The sequence below is a fragment of the Phoenix dactylifera genome, chromosome 14 (genome assembly GCF_051530095.1).
Source record: "Phoenix dactylifera cultivar Ajwa chromosome 14, Ajwa_hap1_PhDact_Kaust_v1.1, whole genome shotgun sequence".
In the NCBI taxonomy this organism is placed as follows: domain Eukaryota; kingdom Viridiplantae; phylum Streptophyta; class Magnoliopsida; order Arecales; family Arecaceae; genus Phoenix; species Phoenix dactylifera.
Genome location: NC_143203.1, coordinates 23,169,065 through 23,184,565, shown reverse-complemented (window position 1 = coordinate 23,184,565; position 15,501 = coordinate 23,169,065). Strand labels below are relative to the sequence as shown.

Here is a 15,501-nt window from a genome sequence, read left to right as displayed (position 1 = left end):
ATTATAAGTGTTTTAACTTTTAGATTCGTAAGATTTTTTCTTATCCATTGAAATAGTTTTTTTGGAAGCTAATTTTTGAGAATATGTTGCTCGAAAAAATAATTTTAGTATATTTGATTGACCATCATTCCAAAATGGTTTATATTTAGTTGAGCATTTATTTTTTTAGAAAAATTGTACAAAATATCTATTATACACTTAATAAGAGAAAAATGTTATTTCTGAATTTTGAAGACTTAAAAGTAGTTTTGAAAAAAAAAATCTCAATTTCTAACCGGCAGAAAAATAGATTTTTTATATTTTTAATAAATTTTTTTATAAAATATGAGAATTTTATTTGTATGAAAAAAAGTTTTTTTAAATTCTTTTGTTGACCATTTTTTTTTATTTTTTCGTTGCTTATGTCAGTTATGGTAAAGTTGTCTTCTTCCCTGTGGCCAAGGTGGGGGCTCATGATCAGGTCCCACTGCTTGAGTATCCTAGAAGTCTAATAACTAGGAGTCCTGCCTCTGATCCATGCATCTCATCAAACTCTCGGACCATATATCTTATTGCCTGGTCTCATCACCAGAATATGGGACCATATCTAGCTCTCATGAATCCTACCTCCACATGGATGCACTCCTTTTTTTTTTTTTGGTACAATCAGTTGCACTCCTTGGGGGGGGGGGGGGTTCAATTGACCTAAGGCTTTAAACAAATGTTGCTAACATCAAATATCATTCTCATGTATCAAAAAAATTTAAAAAATAACATACTTGGAGCATCTTCTTCTAAGTAATTTGCTAAGGACCAGCTACTTCGAAGCTTGAAGCCATCCCGGAATCTAGAAAAGTAGTCTAGTTGATTCTCCGTTATCTTTCAATTATGGCCAAGATGAGGACGAGCCCATCTGCAGTGCGGCAAAAAGCAGCAACTATTCATTTGGATTGCGAACAAACAAACATGCTTGTGATGCCATAATATGAGAAGGTGATGCAAGGATTCCATGGGGAAAAAGATTGAGCTAGAGGCAACTGCAAAAAAAGATATGACTTCGTTAATAATTTAGGGAGAAGTTAATCATTGCTATCCTTGGGTTTGAACCAAGGATAGCAATGATCTGACTAAAAGGTTAATAATTTTTGAAAAATCTATTAGATTTGAAATGACTTGGTTTACTAGCTAGGTTAGTTGGCATTTGGTACCATCTTAAATATTATGCATGTACTTTTTTTTTCCAAATAAAGAGAGATTATTTAGCGAGAAGTTATCCTTTACACCACAATGACAACATCGCGGTGCACCTTGTCAATCATCTATCTTGAATTATTTTTCTGCTCACCTCATTTTCGATTATGCTTATCGTATATTGCTGATATGGTGCATGCGGTGCAGGATATAATTTTTCTCATTTAGAGATGCATTTAAACAAAAAAAAGTCTCTTTTATTTATTTATTAAATTAGAATGCGTGCTCGAAAAAACTATGCGGCAGGCGAAGCGGGCCAAGTGGCTCGGCCGTGGGTGGCGCCGCCAGGACCCCATTTGTGGTCTTATTCTGGTTCTACACGGATGGCCACCGAAAGGCAGTTTGGTAGTTGTCATGAGACCAAAAAGCATACATGGCTCGGTTCACTGTCCATCTCCATGGTGAATGAGTTCCCAAAATTGTCCTCGCCCTGTTTGAGTTGAACTTCGAAGCGTGGAATCGGCATCTCCCTCTATTCCAGCCACTAGCTAATAATTGGGAGAATAGCACGTATGGCCACTTTTATGTGCATGAAACGTCCTCAAATACAAATGGCCATTCTCCTTGCATGAATTCATGTCACACCTAGCCTTGGTTTAATATAGTGTACGTTACAAATTCCCCTTTTTTTCATATTTTTATGGGCCTTGGATGTTATAAACCTATGACAATCATTGTAGCAAATTTACAGATTCCTAATCCTTATATATTTATTTTTATTTTTTTGTTATTTTCTACTATATATATAAATATATATCCTTTGCTTGTTTCCACCCTCCTCAAAAAAATACCACTCAAGGGAGACCCTGTGCTTAGAAGAGAGGGAATTATCTAGTACACTTTAGAATTTATTATTCTTTGATTTTTGTAGATGTATTCGTGCCCAATATATATGATATATCCATTTCAGCACAAAAAAAAAACACAAAAAAAAAAAATTCTTCTTAATGCCTACACGTGTAAGAAAAATTCAAAAATCAACTATATTGAACTATTAACTATTGTTCTGACATTTTCACCCCTCAATCAATTAAAATATTATTTTAATTTATAAATAGCGATAATATTTTTTATTTTTTAAATAGTCGTACAATCATTTTTTATTTTTTAATCAACATTGATTGTCAAAATAAGCAGCAATTAATTCGCCCCGAGATATAGAAAAATAGGTATAGATATAGGTAATTTATCCAATACAAGGACATAATAGTGTAAGACCAACAAAAAAAAATAAATCCAGATGTCTGAAAATCAAAATCTATATATAAAATAAATAATAAAAAATATATTTACTCAAATATCTTAGAAGACATCCAAGTAGATGAGACATGTGGATTTGAGCTGAGAAAGAATACAAATAAGCCGGAGTTGTAATAAATCCAAAACTCAACCAGGCCGGCAACCAACCTGATCCGGTCGGCCGTAACTGAAACGGCATATCCCGCCGCCACTTCAAACTCCGCCGTACGATCAAGATCGCAGCCCTGTCGACGACCAACCGTACACGTTGGGGAACCCTAATGGCATCCCCCGCAGTACAGGGAAACCAGGAGGGCATTCAATTCCTGTCCGACTCCAGCGAATCCAAACGCGTTGCTAGGTCGGCCCCGCCCCAAAGATGCGAAAAGAATTAAGCGAAGCTTCTTTTCCTTCTCTCTCTGACCTCTTGATTTGAAAAGTGCAGTCCACCCCACCGAACTCACCAAAGAAAGAAAAAGAAAAAAAAAAAATCTCCTTTCTCGTTTGTCGAATTCCCTCGCAACCCTTTCGATTCCTTCTTTGATTCAAAGTGGAAGGAAAGAAAGTGGAATCAGGAGCAAAAGGAGAAAAATTTGAACTTTTGAAGCGTCTTGAGGATTCTTGTTTTCTTTCTTTCTTTCTTTTTTTAAATATTGCGAGCTAGGGTTTCTTCTCGTAGTTTTTGATTCCAATCCGTGTTTGGTTCGAGTTTGCTCCACTCTTCTGGCGCTTCTAATCGGTAAGTTTGAGCTGCGATCGAGCTCGATTGGTGCACCTTTTTCTTCATGATCTCATTTAAAATTAATTGGTTTTTGAGCGTTTCGGGAGGCGTTGACACGTTGTAGTTGAAGGATTATTAAGTTTTGGTTTGAATTTATGTTTACCGAAATTAATTTATTAGATGAGTTCGATTAATCTTGACGTGTAGAAGTAAAACTTTTAACGCAATTCGTTAAAATTTGCATTTTTTTATTCATGTTTGTTGTTATTTTGCACGAACATCTTCTTGTTCTTCTGGGTTCGTTTAATCGTTTTTACTGCCAGAAACAGAAGGAATTGCTATTGGATTAATTAAGTGGAGAGGGTTTTGATTCTTTTTGATATTTTATGGATTATGAGTGGAAATGGTTTTGATTTCATTTTGATGTTGTATGGTGTCTTAGTTTTAACACAGAGAGGTAGAACTTGGAGATTGACAGGATCTTTTTCACTTACTTATTGCTGGAAATAGAATTTTATTGTATGTTTATTTTGTTGGAAAACAGAGCTGGAGGAGTTTGATACCGATGACGAGGGTGACGCGCGATTTTGGAGACTCAATGCAGAAGGAGGCAATTCATTTGGTATCATCTGATGTTAATTTTGTTTCGGGACGGTTCCCGGATTATCAGATAGGAGCCAACAACATAATTATTGAGCCAGAGAATAATCCTCGGGTGCCCTCCCTCAAAGAGATTGTTGCAAAGGAGACAACCCAGCTGCTGGAGCAGCAGAAGCGTCTCTCCGTTCGTGACCTTGCAGATAAATTTGAGAAGGGTCTGTCTGCTGCTGCCAAATTGTCAGATGAGGTTTCATTCCCATTCTTCATTTGCATTTACAAATTACTGCTATTTGTAACATAGATCTGTCGGCCAGACGATATGTTATGTTAACTCTTCAGTTCTTTAGTCATGTCACAATAAATCCAGTATACGCCTAACCGTCACATGGAATTATTATCTTAATGTTCTTCTTCTTCTTCTTCTTACAAATTAAGTATAATTAACGAGTAGTTAAACAATGTGAAAATGTCCTATTATCTGTCATATCTCCTCTTATAGTCCTATTATGCTTTATATTGAAAACAAATCATAGATAGCAACTATGCTTAAATTCTTGCTTGGCATTTCAGTCAAAGTGGAGAGAAGTGGCTTCCTTGGATAGACATGTCCTTTTGAAAAAACTCAGGGATGTACTGGATCAACTCAGAGGCCGAGTGGCAGGTCGGAATAAGGATGATGCTGAGGAGGCTGTTTCTATGGTCAGTTCACTTTCTTCTCGTATGTTTCTCGTATGCATGCATTCAGTTGTCTGCACATGTATGCATCACATTTTCAAATCAGACTGCTGTCCCGTGGCCTTTTTCCCTTGAGCATTTTTAACAGTTTAGAATCAACAAAAGCATATAATTTTGGAATTCTTTTGTGCAGTTTGTGTCATATGGACACAGTTTTGCTGCATATCTTCTTTATATATAAAAAACATTCTTAAAATTGGGCACATGAGACTGGATTCCATAACTTTAAAACATCTGGATGCTTTATTTAATTAATAAAAAAATTCTGCAGTAGTCTGCATGCCTTTCAATCTTCCTCCCCCCCCCCCCCCCCCCCACACACACACACCTGAAAAAAGAACATCACACACTTTTTCTAAGGAGGCACGCGCTGTGCGTGGCATGTAAGTCCGATGCAGCATGCAGCACCCATTCTGAATTGACATGTAACATTTGAAGCCAATGCATAGAGCCAAATTGTATTGAAGAAAGTATATTGATAAGGAACTACATGGGCTTCCAAGCAGAATGCATTGGAGGAAGTATTATGAAAAATCTCAGAGTGTAGAACTACGTGGGCTTCCAAACAAGGTGTATCCCATAAGGTTACTTAGATCAATGCATTGGTTTTAGCAAAAACAACTTCTGGCGATCTTTTATCACTTTCCCAGTTTTATATACTTAGATTCACCTTCTGTTCATGCTAACTTTGAATAAGTTGAAGTCAAATGTGACAAGATGGTATGCTTCTTGCAGGTGGAAGCTTTAGCCGTTCAACTGACTCAAAGAGAAGGAGAGTTGCTTCATGAGAAAGCAGAAGTGAAAAAATTAGCTACTTTTCTTAAACAGGTAATGCCAAAGCACTTAAAATTGCATAGTGAAATATAACTTGCATTTATTAAATTCATTATTTCCATTTTCTTAATTGCTTGCTGTGTTTGATGTCATGACTTCATAGCTAGCTAAATCACATATAATTATATGAACTTTCTATTTTTTTCGCCTTTTCCTTCAATCCGATCAAAAGAGCTAATCTTTGTCACCTGCTTCATTCATATCTACAAACAATGCACTCCGTCAACTTTCTGTCGGCCAAAATTTTAGTAATCACTGGAAAGAAATAAAGTAAATGAAAGTTCTATACAATGAATTTCTCTCTACTTAGATGTTAAAAACTTCTATCGACAGAAAGGCAGAAAAAAAAATATTACAAACAAATGCTCCCACAAGAGCAGATGCTACTTCAACTCATTAGTCACCAATGGGGATATAATAATATTCAGCACTTCAGAGCAGATAGAAACTAATAAACAGATATCTTTTATATTTGTGTTACAGAGTGCTTTTATGACCATTAAATTATTTTCTTCTTTTAAGATTACACTGAGTTCCTGTCTTTCTTGTTGCTTCCAGGCTATTGAGGATGCAAAAAAGGTGATTGAAGAAGAAAGGGCTTTTGCTCGTGCAGAAATTGAAAGTGCCAGAGCAGCAGTGCGGAGAGTTGAAGAGGCCCTTCAGGAACAAGAACAAATGTCCAGAAGTGCCGAAAAGCAGGTTGGTATGAAAAGTTCCTAATAAATTGGTCTTTTTGCTTGCCATGGACCAACAGCGAACTAACAAGACAACATTTAGAAAGTGGAGACACATTTACTAGCTGCTGGATTAATTTCATGAGGGGCCTTTTAGCCTTGGAGTTATGGATTCGATCATGCTTGCTACTCTTTAATCAGACTTCGTTGTTTGTTTAATATAATTTTTATTTATCTGTTCTCTTTGTATAAAAGGTTACATATTAATTTTTCTAGGAGTTGGAAGAATTGAAGAAAGAGGTTCAAGAGGCCAGAAGAATCAAAATGCTGCATCAGCCAAGCAAGGTACTTTTCATTTTTATTTTTATTTTTCATTTTTGTAAATGTTCAACTTAGACTATAAATGGCACACTAACCTTGGTTGGTTTTGTTTCTGCTTTGTTGTGTTAAAGATGTTGTTTAAGCTGTTCTTTTATTAGCTCCAATGACATTCTTTCTTTAAGTGTCGGCCATATTTGTACTCCCCATGCCTATATGTTGCTAATAAGATAACTATACACTGTCAATAGGTAATGGGCATGGAACATGAACTTCAGGCCCTGCAAATTCAGATTGCAGAGAAGTCGGCGCATTGCATTCAGCTAAAGAAAGAGGTTTCTTTTTTATCATATTGATTTATGTTCTAATATAATGAAAGTAATCATTGATTTTGTGACATCTGACTCTATTTATTTCGTTATATGCTTCTGTCACTCATCATTTATGTTGTCTGTGTTGACCTTTCATATGCTTTGTTGCTTGCAACATGATTCTTCAACTCCTACACTTGCTTTGTACACGTCCAGAGTTATGGAGATCATAATCTCACTGACTTCTTGTGAAGTAATCATGCTGAATTATATTGGTTTTCATATACTGTGTCTCTCAACTTTGATACTTACCTCTTTTCCCATACTTCCTCTTTCTGTAGTAAGTGGATGCTAGCCAATACTGATATTCAGATTTCTGTTTAGTTAATGTAATTATAACTGCATTTAACTCAATCATGTTGGTATTCACAAGTTTCTAATGAAAAGTGTGTCAGGAGTATAGATCCTTCTCTGTGTGTATGCTACTAACAGGAAGAAATATATTGACAATGGATGAATGTTTATTAAATCTTTAAACTTTACCAGCTTGCAATATTGAGAAAGCTCGAGGAGAACAAATCAAACTTGTATGAGCTTGAGGGTTCTGAAAGTCTAGGGTCATGTCTACGTATTGTTCCTCGAACGGATCCTGCTCCAGACATCTCTAATTGCTCTATTCAGTGGTACCGAACTGAAGGAAGCAAGAAGGAATTAATATCAGGTATATGAATTTATTTATTTTTTTCCTCTTAACTGATATTTCTACAAGTTAAGTTTTGCATGACCAATTATTATAAGTGAAGCAGTTTTTACCTTGTTCAGCTATTCTCTCAATGTGCATCTCTTTCCTTATGGCCTTTCAACAGATGATGCATCTTTTGCGACCTTGCATACTAGAGATGCATCATCATGTCAAGAGGCTGTAAGATTAACCTGAAACATTAAAAGGAAGACAAAAAGGCAAGGAGATTAGAAGATGAGAATGCTGTCGATAGAGGATCCTGGATGCCAAACAATAAAAGGCAAGCAGACAATCTTTAATGGATGTAATATTATATCAAAGTGGTATCACAGGGACAGAAAAGATGAGTAAGATTGTTCCAATGCATTATATATCTCGAAGAGGATAAAACAGTTAGATGCTATGTAATAAAAGATATATCAGCAAAATGAGCATGATCTTTGCTATGTAATAAGATTGTTCTGGGGTAAAATCATTGGCTGAAAAACACAGAAAGGTAAGGAATGAAGCTTGGGCCGGAAAAGATGTTTCGTGGAAGACTGAAGTCCCATAAGACCTGAGAACTCAAACTTCTCGATATCAAGCTTCCTGTGCCAAGAATTTTGGTTTCTGAAAGTGTCTGACACCTCAACCTCCAAAAATCCTAATGTGGGGATACTTCTCTGCACAATGCAATATATATAAAGTAAAAAATAGAGCTATATCAAAATATGTTGGTTAAATTCACTAGTATGAATAGAATTTTTAATTAAAAAGGAATTTACATTTATGCCATAATAGCATCAAAGAAAAATAAAGAAATAGGTATGATGCTTCAATAGAAGAGTTTGGACATTGCAGGCTAATACTATTTGTTTAAATAGTTTAGAGTTCAGGTATCATCAATTGCAATGAGGCCACTTTTGACATGACACTCCAAAAAGCCATGACTAATGCGTCCACTTCTAGCTGATGTAAATGGGGCATTCAATTTTTAGAGTGTCGTGTAGCATCGTGCCGTATCCAAGTGTCCAAAAGTGTCAATACTCCAAAATTCTGAAAAACTGAAATGTCTGGGTAAAATGAATGCTTCCACACCATGGTGGTGGCTTAAGTAGGTAAAATTAAGATAGGGTCTTTTTGCTGATCCGAACTTAATTAAGGAAAGAAAAAAAAGTATAGGATAAGAGAGAAGAAAGAAGAAGGGCAGAAATGATGCTGGAGGGATTCTACCTGAAGAACATTTTTCAGATCTTCCTCTGGTCTGACTTACTGCTGTAATCTGCAAGAGGTACAGACATATAGGGCTAATAACAGACCCAATTGCAATCAAAGTTCTGCCTGTATCTGTGTTGCATAAACAGGATTAAATCTGTTTTTACTCTTTACTCTTAACTGGAAATGTTGATCTTGTAGCAGCATAGAACAAGAAGGGAGAGAAGTTCTAGAGAGAGGAGTAACCAGAAGGGCTGGGCTGGCACCTTCCTTTGTTCTCACATGCAAACACAAGGAACTGTGTAGGATTTCCTGGTTCGCATACATCCATTGTGCCCATGCCCTTGGGCAGCAACTCTTCCCTAAACTAGTGTCTTTAGGGGTCAAACTAACTGTAAGAGACAACCACAAATGCCGAAAAATCTAAAGAAAACCATTAGTGAAAGGGACATCCAGCACTAATTCCCATATAGATATGAAACTAAATCTATGCTATACTGAAAACTTGTATGGGGTTTTCGGGTCTGCCAATTTTACTTCCTAAAATACTGTTAGTTTGTGTTTAGTATATCTCATTAAGAAATCTGTTTCACAATTTCTTTTTGTTGCAAATATGAGAAAATACCCATTATGATCTTCCCAATACACATCCTTTTTTATCCTGAATCCCCAAACTACCATCCTCTCTCTCTGGTCCTAATCCCCACCCCCCTCCTCGTCCTCTAATTCTAATCTTGCTCTTCCATGTTTATCTCCCCCACTACCCGTCCTCCCCCTACCCATCTCTTAATGATCCCCCTTCTAATATGCTCATCTCATCATCCCTATTCTCTCTTCCTCCCCACTTATAATTGATTTTAAAAGGTTTGGCATGTGATCTCTCCATCTTTCTCCTTAAACAACCATCCTCTATTGTTTAGGAAATCTTATTAGGAAAGAATTGAAGATTTAATTGCTGAAGCAATATTGCTATTGTATTTCTTAAATACGTAAAAGAAAGCAATGAGAAGATAGAAAATAAAAATTTAATTTTGTTTTTTATTGTTGCTATAACTTTTCAAAGTTATGTTACAGATTTTTGCTTATTAATCTTTGCAGTTCCCTTTAATTTTATTTATTTATTTATTTATGTTTATTTAACATGCAAATACACATGCCTATATAGTAGACTAACCAAAATAGGATTAAACTAAAGCACCTGGGCTGGGCTTTTTTTTTTGTTCAGCATGTTCTGGCCAAAGGCTTCAATCATGCTAGTCCTCAGCTGATTTCCAGTCACACAAGTGTAGGTGCATGAACCATGGAGAAGAAAGAAAGGGAAGAAAATAGGAAAAAGAAGCAAGGACATGTGGGGAGACTGACATGCCTGAGAGATATTTCTTCTTTAAAAAAGTATCTTCCATTGGCCATATCTGAAGTATATCTTGAAATTGTTGATTTCCCTTTTTCCCTAACATAGAAGAACCTAAACCTCCAGAATAGGTGACTTGCCTTGGGGCAAAATTTTGTAGTGAAACTTTAAACAATCAGTTGGTTTTTAATGGTGTTCCAGAATTTTCTATTGTTTTGTGAGATAATGAATAATCAAGTACATGTAATCTACAACCATTACTGATACTCTCTTCTTTTGTTCTAATTCTTATCTACAATTCTATTAACAAGCATATTTACCCTCTTTATATAATTCTTACTTATAGTTCTATAAAGCACATTCTGCAATCATTTCTGTTTGTTCCCATGCTAATTATGGCCTATTATTGTTTCAACTTTTTTTTAATTTGCAGGGGCAACAAAGACATTGTATGCTCCAGAACCTTTTGATGTTGGACGATTTTTGCAAGCAGAGATCGTTTTAAATGATGAAAGGTTCATGGTGACAACAACCAGTCCGATAGATCCTGGTTTGTCCCTTTTAATTTTTGATATTATATTGTCCACTATAATATACTGTTTGTTAGGTAATTGTCTTTTTATCATAAGTATTACCATAGCTCTATGAAAATTTCTGAAGATATGTGTTGCAAGTTCTGGTTCTTCGAGCATTTAGCTTTACAAATTCCTTTGTCAAAGAAAGTGTTTGGAAATAAAATTAGTGATGATATTTCATTTAAGTATGTGGATGCACTATATTTCAAGATAATACTATGCAAAAATTTTGTTGAATTGATTTTTGATACTCATACACAAGCATATACATACATGCATCCATACATACATATAAATGACCTATTTATTTTGTGGAAGTCTGATAAAATTATCCAAACTTCGTTATTCTAAACAGCTGCAGGATTGGGAAGCTATGTGGAGGCACTTGCAAGAAGGCCAGAAACTGAGTTTAATGTAAGTTCTCATGCTTCTTCTATCACCTTGTATTAAGCTAATGCTTATCTGTCCTGATTATAGAAGTTAACTTTCTAGTGCACATCAGTCCTGTCAAATGTTATCTGTTTGCTCTTTCTTATTTCTGATTTTATTGTTTTTTCTCCTCTCTAATTTTATTGTTTTTTTTTAAATTGTGTATTTACTGAATGGTCCTCATGTTACCCTTCAAAAAGAAAAGTGTTCACTAACAGATATGTATTTAATGAATTAATTAACTGGATAATTTCTTTATCTTTAACCAGCCTTTACTCACCATAAAGAACTCAATAGTCGTAGTTGGGTTTCAATGCAGCAGGCTCACCTTGCTGTATTTTGTTTAACTTTGCCTCCCAATAATGCTGTTAATTTCTTTCCACAGTCATACATACAAAGTAATTTTCCAACTTTTACCACTTACATCCAGGTCATTTTAAATTTATCTATTCTCTTCAACCCAGATTAATTCTCTAATGTGCTCTGACACAATTCCTGTCTTTTAATGCTTATGGAGACACCATCTTTAACTGTTTCTTTGCTTCCTTCTGATAGTCCTGGGGCTATTTGGATCTTCCCATTTATGAAAATGTGAGCTATTTAGACCAGATGTACGAATCAATGTCCTTATCACACAAGTCCTTATGTATTTATGGCTTTTATATGACCTAAAACATTGTTGAAATATGGGGGGTGATATTTTATCTTGACAGCCATCCAGGTTTTCTCCTCTAATATCCTTCAAGCTTTCTAGGCTTAGATGGAAGTAATAAGAGGTACCTCCCTTTCAGGGAATCTAGCTGTGGATGAGAACAAAAGGGAAGTAGGATTTACACGTGGAAGCTAAGTAGTTGGGACCTTTTGAGAGCTCCCTAATTCATTGTCATGCTGAAATTTAATTTCTTTAACATTTCTATAACAAACACTCTAAACAACATTATCAGTATTTCTAAAGTCAGTCAAGCATTTAGATCTTTCATTGGAATGGATCAAGCATTTAAGGATAACCTATAACATCTTTCACATTGAATTTATTCACAAATCCATGGGCTAGTCTGAGGTCCTTGCCTGGTGTGTCTTCTTCTTCTTCTTCTTCTTCTTAGATCAAAATTCACATGTTCTTACGTTTGTTGTCAAGAGAGATACTATTGAAAGAAACACTCAAATAGTCAAGATGTTGATTCAGCCGCATGCTTTGGAGATCCATTTTTAACCCCCAAATACTTTTCCAATGACCAAGTTCCTGAGCCATCGACAATGATGTCTTATGATGGTCATTTTGATATTGTCGGTCTTAATGTCCTCCTCAAAAGAAACAGAAATGATAGAAATTGAAACAGAATTCCCTGGAGAATGAATACTCCAGCCTTTCCAGTTGTCCACTATATAGTTTCAATGATATTTTCTTCTTTTTTTGCTATTTTCTTAAAATGCCATACAAACCAAAGTAAACAGTAAAATAGTTCATCATTCATACATACATACATACACATATGTACGTATGTGTATATGTACTTAGGTATGTACATATGTACGTACACACGTATGTATGTACCTAGTGAGTAACAGCCTTCTGTTTACTGGATTTTGAAGCAGTGTGGTGCTACTTGTTTCAAAAAATTCAAGAGTCTTAATATGTTACATTCGTCTGGCTGCTTTCTACATGATGAAGGCTGCTTTAGAAAGGATAAATATGTTTTGTTTATCATGTGTTAACAATATATGATGCTTGTGTTCTGTTGGTTTCTGGGGCTGGCTCAATTTTTATGATTGCTTTGATAGAAAAGGAAGCATCGATATGCAAATGGATTTGTAACTGACACTTGTTAGAATGCATTTGGTGTTTTCAAACAGATACTTAGATGTTTATTATGTTGTTTTTCAGGTGGTTGTCACCCAAATGAACGGTCGTGATTACCTATCACAGTCTATTCATGTGTTTCATGTGGGAAAGATGAGGATAAAACTTCGTAAAGGGAGGAGTACGAAAGCGAAAGAATCATATTCTGCTTCCATGCAGGTAGCAACCTGTCCCGGAGTATGAATCCTTTGCATTAGGAAGCTAAATGATGCACTTAACTTTAAAATATTCAATATTTTCTTTTAATCCAACTACATGGACATGCATGCCATGTCTTTACTTTTTGACTGGGCAACTATGTTTAGATTTCTGCTTGTGGGGGAACTTTTTCTTTCTACTGATACCCAAATGGAACTTGCAATAGGTGCACCTGGTACCATTATCACAAGTATGTATGATAAAGCAGTCTATTATTGCTTTGATATACTTAGATACATGTTCCCTCCCTGCCATAGAATTCGTGATACAAAGTGATACACAATTAGATATGCATTATTTAGAAGCCAAATGGATACCTTATGCATGTGTCCGAATGATCATTCACAAACAGCTGGAAAGTGGCTTACTGGCATGGGGGAAGCAATGAGAAAGGGATGGGTTAGTTGTTGATCCTGTAAGCCCTAAATTTCTAGGATTCTGAAAATTACTTTTCAAGTGGATCCTGTAAAACTGAAAATCTGGAATTGCAACCATTTTCCATCTGTACTATAAATATTATACAAATAGGGTAACATGGCATCCCCTTGATTATATGAAATTGGTGGCTTATGATGGTTTGCAGATTTTCCTTTCATGAGATTCATGTTCCCCTTGCCTATTGCAATTTACATATCAACATATACATGATTTGGATTTTATGGACATGACTGAATTTTGTTGATCAAATTTTAAAATTAACATAGAAATTAAAAACGACTGGGTATGCCAGTGACCTGTTTGAGTCTCACTTTCACCTGATATTGGCTGGGCTTCTTCCCATTCTAGTTCTCGGAAAAAGAAGTGGCAAGGATGGATGTGCAAGCTAGGCTTGCAAGAACATATCTTTAGACCATTGGCAAAGCTGACTTTGGGTTGACTTTGCCCTCTCTTTTTCAGTGATAAATTGTCGAGCATATCTAATTTTTAACTTTCTGTGTTCAATCTCCAGCTTTGTGGGATTAGAGGCAGTGGAAATGCTGCAGCTAAGTCAATCTTTTGGCAAGCTAAGAAAGGTCTCTCCTTCATATTAGCTTTTGAATCAGAGAGGGAGAGGAATGCAGCAATCATGCTTGCCCGAAGATTTGCTTTTGACTGTAATGTAAGCGTCCAATTCCTTACCAATAGTTTGTCTGTTTTGCTTTCGTAGTGCATATTAAGTTAATGTTGGAAACTCATTCGATCTCTGTCTGCCTGATTTAGCTCATTTTGTAGTATATTAACTCTGAAACCTATGTACTCCCATTTTCACAGTTTTCTCCTTTGCTGGCAAGCGCCAAATGTTACACTAAATTTCTTGTCTTTATGCGATGACTACCAGATCATTCTTGCTGGACCTGATGATCGAGCTCCCACCGGGACCTCATAAAACTGATGACTTCTGTATGATTGCAAGTATGATGAGGCTGTGCAAATGTGTTTTTGTATGATTGTTATAGGTGAAAGATGATAAACTGATTGTAACTGAGGTTTCTTTTGTTCTGGTTGTGTTCAGCACCAAGGCATCCTTTTATTTGCCTTAGCACCAAATTGTAACCATTTATTTACAGATATCGTATAAGTGGCTTCCATCATTCTGATGCATCCAATATCGAAGCATCCTTTATATTCTCTCTTCATTCGGACCACATTCTAGGCAGAGGACAAGCATTTTATTTACAGTAGTTTTCCTTTTCCCTCATTGTAAGATGCCACTCATTTCAAAAGGCGAGTGAAGCACTGCAAACCCTTCATATCATTTTTTTTTTGTTTTTTGTCCCCGTGTATATATCAAGTACAGGTAGACACAATTAATTACTGTGTTTAAGACTTGGGCTGTGGCAAAAAAAATTACAGAAAATTGATCAAACTGTTTCTTCTATACGCTTAAAAATCAAACTTTACCTCAGTAACATGATACCAGCATACAAAACACGTGCTTGATTCCAGCTTAGAGCAATAGATCCAAGGGTCAAAGTTGAGATAGCAGGGATGAGATGGCAGTTTATATAGGTTTCTGGGGTGATCTTGTTGCAGCTAACAGAGCAAGACGTCTCTTTTTATCGGACAACACTATCCAACTCTGATTGCAGAGAAATTCGGTGTCAGCCAGCGACAAGATGCACCCATGGTTGACAGACTCCAGTAACAGAGCTAGCACCAAAAGTCGTTGTCGTGGCATAATACTATGGGTAGAGTTAGTTAAAAGACAGCCATTGCAAACATTGGAAAGATCGTGGAATGGTGAATGACTTTGATTGGAAGCTATTGAGATCAGTTGAACTCTCTAGTTACTAGTGGTCCGGCATGGCCGTAGTGCTTCCAATCTTATTGCTGTAGGATAGAGGACTTTTCACATCATTCTTCTTCAAGGCCGGCAGAACATTCCAAACTGGCCGGTTCCGGCCGTTCTGAAACCAGTACCACTTCAGCAACAAAAATGAAATATGTTGCCAAAGCCGAAAATGGAGAAGAAAAAAAAGGGTTAGCAGGGAAGGGAAGGAGAGAGAGCA

At 36.1% G+C, this 15,501-nt stretch overlaps 1 protein-coding gene across 3 annotated transcripts; it reads left to right on the top strand.

The window, feature by feature from the left end:
* Window positions 1-2,694: 2,694 nt before the first annotated feature.
* Window positions 2,695-14,583, top strand: LOC103705047 (stomatal closure-related actin-binding protein 1-like). 3 transcript variants are annotated; one of them, XM_008788639.6, is made up of 13 exons: window positions 2,695-2,830; window positions 3,735-4,037; window positions 4,361-4,489; window positions 5,261-5,353; window positions 5,918-6,058; window positions 6,310-6,378; window positions 6,603-6,686; window positions 7,209-7,383; window positions 10,383-10,499; window positions 10,880-10,938; window positions 12,839-12,973; window positions 13,962-14,111; window positions 14,331-14,583. In XM_008788639.6, exons 2-13 carry the CDS (start codon window positions 3,756-3,758, stop codon window positions 14,376-14,378), a joined length of 1,482 nt encoding a protein of 493 aa, XP_008786861.4. In that variant the 5' UTR covers window positions 2,695-2,830; window positions 3,735-3,755; the 3' UTR covers window positions 14,379-14,583. The 3 variants fall into 3 exon arrangements, with proteins under 3 accessions (XP_008786861.4, XP_008786860.4, XP_026659651.4); XM_008788638.6 differs by having other exon boundaries at window positions 2,779-3,208; XM_026803850.4 differs by lacking the exons at window positions 2,695-2,830; window positions 13,962-14,111 and adding an exon at window positions 2,891-3,208.
* Window positions 14,584-15,501: the final 918 nt, after the last annotated feature.